The sequence below is a fragment of the Panthera tigris genome, chromosome C1 (genome assembly GCF_018350195.1).
Source record: "Panthera tigris isolate Pti1 chromosome C1, P.tigris_Pti1_mat1.1, whole genome shotgun sequence".
Classification (NCBI taxonomy): Eukaryota; Metazoa; Chordata; class Mammalia; order Carnivora; family Felidae; genus Panthera; species Panthera tigris.
This window is the reverse complement of record NC_056667.1, coordinates 191,809,028-191,814,851: the sequence shown is the minus strand read 5'-3', so window position 1 is coordinate 191,814,851 and position 5,824 is coordinate 191,809,028. Positions and strand designations below refer to the sequence as shown.

At 48.6% G+C, this 5,824-nt stretch overlaps 1 protein-coding gene across 1 annotated transcript; it reads left to right on the top strand.

The window, feature by feature from the left end:
* The first annotated feature begins 1,127 nt into the window (after nucleotides 1-1,127).
* LOC102968884 (gamma-crystallin F-like) lies at nucleotides 1,128-3,582 on the top strand. Its single transcript, XM_042997533.1, has 3 exons — nucleotides 1,128-1,136; nucleotides 1,228-1,470; nucleotides 3,310-3,582. Exons 1-3 carry the CDS (start codon nucleotides 1,128-1,130, stop codon nucleotides 3,580-3,582), a joined length of 525 nt encoding a protein of 174 aa, XP_042853467.1.
* The last annotated feature ends 2,242 nt before the right edge of the window (nucleotides 3,583-5,824 follow it).

Below are 5,824 nucleotides of genomic sequence, written 5' to 3'. Positions count from 1 at the left end.
AGGAGAATACTACTAATATCTTGTGGGTTGACGCCAGGGATGCTGTTAAGCATCCTTAAATGCACAGGACAACTACCCCACCACAGAATTTTTTGACCCAGAATGTCAAGATAGTGTGAGGCTGAGAAACTCTGCTCTAAAGAGAGCTGAGTTAAACTCTGCTCTGAAGGAGCCACCAGGGGTAGCGGTGGGGGCCTTGGCGGAGTCAGAGCCTTAACTACAGAGCAACCGCGGCTTGCCCAGGGCTAGGAAAGGTTAAGATTGTAGGATTTTTAACTTGTTACATTTGCATGTTAACTTGTATTCATCAGCAGCTAGAACTAACTAGCTTAGCACCTACTTTGCAAAATTATTAGTTAAATAGAAAGCTACAGAGTAAGAACAACAAACTTGCACCTCATGAATTCCAAAGGTGAGGGTTTCCTGGCCAGAGGTGCCCCAGCTGAGGCTCCAGAGATGGCTCTGGTCCCGCCCAGCGTCCGGGGAGCAGAGCAGAGGCCAGGTGCCTACACAGCACGCTTTCTAGGGGTCCAAGCCCCTATCACCCCTCCTCAAGTGTGTCAGCATATCTGCTGTAGCCACTTGCCAGTCTCTAGGTTCAGAGACGGGACCTCTTGGAGGGAAATCCCATCTAATTTCAAACGTATTGTGGAGAAGGCGGTTCTTGTCCCTGCTCCAACCCTCACTCCAAGGAAATGCTCTCTAATCCAGATGCCTCATGCTGGGGCCTATGCTGACCTCGGTCTCAGTCACTACCCGGCCTTGGTAGTCAAAAAGGAAATCATTCTGAAACTGTAAAAGATAACCCAAATACCTCATTACAATTATTAACTGGCTAAGGGCCTTTGCTCAGTTCCAAATTCCTAAACAGGCTTCATTTAAAGGCCCCACAGGCACCAAGTGACAGTTTTAACGCGGGTCATCAGTTCGAAAGCACTGGAGAGTCTAAGAGGAAACATACAATAAGTCCCCCACCCCACCCCCGCCGTCATTATATAGAAAAGAGCGAGAGAAAATCCCCTCCTCACCCCGCGGGCCCCTTTTGTGTTGTTCTTGCCAACGCAGCAGCCCTCGTGCTATATAGACCCGCGCGCCGGCGGCCCATCACTGACCTCCATCCACCAGCCATGGGGAAGGTGAGCCCAGCGCAGCCGCAGGCCGGGAGGGGCCCCCGCGCCCCGGGGCTGGGGGCCAGGCCTCTGAGCCTTTCCTCCCCTTGCCTTGCAGATCACCTTCTACGAGGACCGGGGCTTCCAGGGCCGCCACTACGAGTGCAGCAGTGACCACCCGAACCTGCAGCCCTATTTCAGCCGCTGCAACTCCATCCGCGTGGACAGCGGCTGCTGGATGCTCTACGAGCAGCCCAACTACTCGGGCTGCCAGTACTTCCTGCGGCGCGGGGACTACCCGGACTACCAGCAGTGGATGGGCCTCAGCGACGCGGTCCGCTCCTGCCGCCTCATCCCCCACGTGAGTCCGGCCCCGCGGGCCCCGCCGAGCCCCGGAGCCACATGGGTGCTCCAGAGGCGGCATTCGTCGTGCAGGGTGGCGGCCTCCTTTGGCTGCCTCTCGCCATGGTCTCCTCTCCTTTGTCAACATCTCTAAGCTTTCCTTCCACTGCAGAAGTATGCGAGGGGACGCTTCTCTTTTAAAAGTTCATTCTGCTCTGCTACAAGTAAACTCACCTCTACTGGGAGAAAGTAGGGCACCCGGTCCGTTCAGAGAGTCTATGCCCCAGGCGAGGCGGTGAAGAAGCAGCACGTTAGCACCTTTGCATCAGGTGGCCTGGGCTACTTCCTGGGGCTCTCTCTCTCTCTTCTTCTGTAGAATGTGAAGGCGGCTAGCTCACAGGGCTGGAACGAGGGTGAGAGGTGGGCGCCTGGCAAGCCTCCCCTCCCCCAGCCACCACTGTTAGCATGAGCCTCCCGCCCTGCTTCCCGATCAGGCAAAACAAGTGGCCGACAGTGTGATTCCAGCCGCTCCGGCAAAGCCCGCCGTTACCCAAATAAAGCCCCAGCGGCCTGGAATTCTGCAGTTAGGGATTCTCTAACCTGACTGCGACCCAGTCCTGTGGAAAAGGTACCGCTCCGGCCACCTCTGAAACCCCCTCGGAGGGTTTAACGCCTTGATAAGACCCAGCCCAGCACCAGGAGCCTGAAAACCTGGGTTTCCACGTGCCTGCCCCGACCTTCCACGTGACACGCTGAGAGCTCTAGTCACGAGCTTCGCCTAAAAGAAGAAACAGGTGTGGGGCTGTTGTGGCGACCAAATCACGTGATGTACACGTGGGTCCTTGACGACCATGGAAGATTCCTCACTAGCAGCCCTTAATGCTGCAGGATGATTGCTCGGGAGAATTTCCTGTTTATTACCCAAAGCAGATTTGCAGGAGCATATCCTAGAGCTGAGAATTGAAGCGAATCTTTGTGATGGCTCTTGCTTTTCAGGATCTTAGAGAAGCAGGGCTTAAAGGAGAAGGGAAGGGTCTTAGGATTGCCTGGACTGGACTCTCTTCTTGAATTGCCACCAGTCTGTGACTTCCCCTGAAGGAAACGCAACTTGACTTCCTTTCCCACTAGCTTCTTCTAATACTGTTGAGATTCAAAACTATAACTTTTTTTTTTCCAGGGATCATTTTAAAAAATTTATTTAAATAAATACATATAAATTATTACTTACATATAAATAGTATATAATATATAAATTTATAATACATGAATAATAAATTTAATTAATTTAATAAATATATAAAATAAACATAAATTTAAAATGTATATGATATATATAAAATATACATAAATTATTACTTAAGAATGGTACTAACTAAGGGTGCCTAGGTGGCTCAGTCAGTTGAGCATCCAACTTTGGCTCAGGTCAGTGGGTTCGAGCCCCGTGTCGGGCTCTGTGCTGATAGCTCGGAGTCTGAAGTCTACTTTGGATCCTGTGTCTCCCTCTCTCTCTCTGCCCCTTCCCCACTCAGGCTCTGTCACTCTCTTTCAAAAATAAATAAACATTAAAAAAAAAAAAAGAATGATATTAACTAGGGCCAGTATGTATGGTTCATGTAGGTTGTGGTCTTAGCTCTAGGGAGCACCATACCCCTCTTTACGCGAATGACACCTTCTTCAGTTCTGCAGTATACAGCCTATTCAGTTGCACACAGCTGCCCTGGTGTTGGCTATCTTTAAAATTTGTCATCTTTGATGTAGAAAAGAGAAGGGAACGTCCAGTCCTTTGGGGGTTGTGTCCCTGGTTGCTAAGGGCTAGATTTTCTGACTTTTCCTCATCTGCTAATTGCTGAACCCACAGACCAGCTCCCACAGGATCAGGATTTACGAGCGAGAGGACTACAGGGGCCAGATGGTAGAGATCACCGAGGACTGCTCCTCGCTTCATGACCGCTTCCACTTCAGCGAGATCCACTCCTTCCAAGTGCTGGAGGGCTACTGGGTCCTCTACGAGATGCCCAACTACCGGGGGCGGCAGTACCTGCTGAGACCGGGGGACTACAGGCGCTACCACGACTGGGGGGCCACGAGTGCCCGAGTGGGCTCTTTGAGGAGAGCCGCGGAATACTATTGAAATATTTTTACTCTACCTTGTTCTCCATCTGGAAGCTAATAAAATATTTCTTGTGTGTTTCCTGCAGTCACGTGGTCCTCTTTTCCTTTCAGTCTCCTTGGAAGGGCTCAGCAGAAAGGAAGCTGGGAATAATGTGGCTTTGCTTACACTGATCAGTGATATGTGGTATTATGTGCCCTTGTCGCAGCTCCTGCCTAAACACTTCCAGCTTTCTTTAAAATCCTATTTTTTTTTCTCTAAAACAAAAATTGGAAGAGAGAATACATTATTTTGTGATATGGTTGCTTCTGTGACTGCTGACTGCTGAAGTTGTTGGAAGAAACTTTGAAATGAAAAGAGAAAGAGGTGAGGAAGAAAACAGAAGCCAGCCGCTAGCAAGCTGCTGCAACCTCCAAAAACCAAAAAGAGGTCACAGGCTTAGGGCAGCGCGGTGGCATTTGTACAAGAGGGAAGTGGTTGCGTGTTGAACGCATTCTGAACACAAAAATTCCCATCAGATTCAAGGTGCAGGAGAGGGTTGTCCTATGCCATTGGGCGGATGGAGTTCTCTTCAACCCAAACAGAGACAACTGCAGGAGAAGCACGTTTGGGGAGGGAAACCAGGTGTCCCATTTTGTGCAGGAGGAGTTTGAAATGTCCAGGAACATCAGATGGAGTTGTTGACCAGATAACTGCTTAGTGGTTAACCAGGCAACCAGCCTGGGGTTCAGAAGAGAGGCATGGGCTGGAGATCAACGTTTGCAAATTATCAGAGGGTAGATGGTATTGAAATTCACAAGATGGGATAGTATCCCCCAGGGCGTGTATATCAGTGAAGCCTTGGGCACCCCAGCTTTAAAATGAATGCATGGGAGGGAGGACTAATAAATTATGCTAAAAGTCCGATGGCTTACACAATAAAAGCTTTTTCTTTTATTTAAAAAAATTTAATTTCACGTAAAAAAATAAAAGAGGTGTTTAAGAAACAAATGGTACTGACTTTTTAGCTAGTTCTTTTTTTCTTTTTAGAGAGAAAGAGAGCAAGCAGGGGAAAGGAAGAGACACAGAGAGACAGAGAGAGAATCCCAAACAGGTTCCACATCTATGGCAGAGCTGAACACAGGGCTCAATCCCACAAACCTGGGATCGTGAGCTGAGCTGAAGTCGAGTCAGATAGTCAGCTGACTGAGCCACCCAGGCACCCCTAGCTAATTCCTAAGAGTAGATAAATCCAGGGGTGCCTGCGTGGCTTAATCAGTTAAGCAACTGACTTTGGCTCACATGATCTCGCGGTTTGGGAGTTCGAGCCCTGTGTCGGGCTCTGTGCTGACAACTCAGAGCCTGGAGCCTGCTTTGGATTCTGTGTCTCCCTCACTTTGTCCCTCCCCTGCTCACACTCTGTCTCTCAAAAACAAACATTAAACATTTTTTTTTAATTAAAAAAAAGAGCAGATGAATCTGGAAACATGGAAGTCAGCAGGAACAATGCAAACATAATTAGGAAAGTGGAATCGAATTGTTGTTTCATACCGCTTTCGGTTTTCTGACCATTACACTAGAGAGCACTATCTACCAGTTCATCAAAAATTTTGGGGGGCGCCTGGCTGGCTCAGTTGGAGGAGTGTACAACTCCTGATCTCGGGCTTGTGAGTGTGAGCCTACACTGGGTGTAGAAATTACTTAAAAAATAAATAAATTTAAAAGGAAAATCTGGAAAACTGTATTGAATACTAAAAAAAAATCATGTGGTGCTTATGAACCCACATTTACAATTATTAAGAGAGAGATTAAGGACTTTCAGGCTTTAGTGAGAGTAGCAAAGGCCTGGTGCACAATCAACCACCCAGATTAAGTTAGGACAGCCTTTCTCCACCACACAGGCCTTGAGAATCACCCGGGCACTTTCAACACAGATGCCTAGACCTGGTGAATCAGGATCTCCAGGGAGTTCCCTGCGCACCTGTAGAGTTAACATGCTCCCCTGGCAAGGCTTATGACACTGAACATTTGGAAAACAGTGGGTGAAAGCCTTTCTTCCCAAAGTGTGGTCTGCACACCAGCCGCCCAGGGATGTCCTGGGAGCTTGCTAAAAATGTGGAACCTCAGACCTGAACCCAGACACGCGGAGTCAGAATCTGCATTTTAACAAGATCCCTAGATGGTTCTTCTTCTTCTTCTTTTTAAATGTTTATTTATTTTTGAGAGAGAGACAGAGACAGAGACAGAGACAGAGACAGAGTGTGAGTGGGGGGGAGGCAGAGAG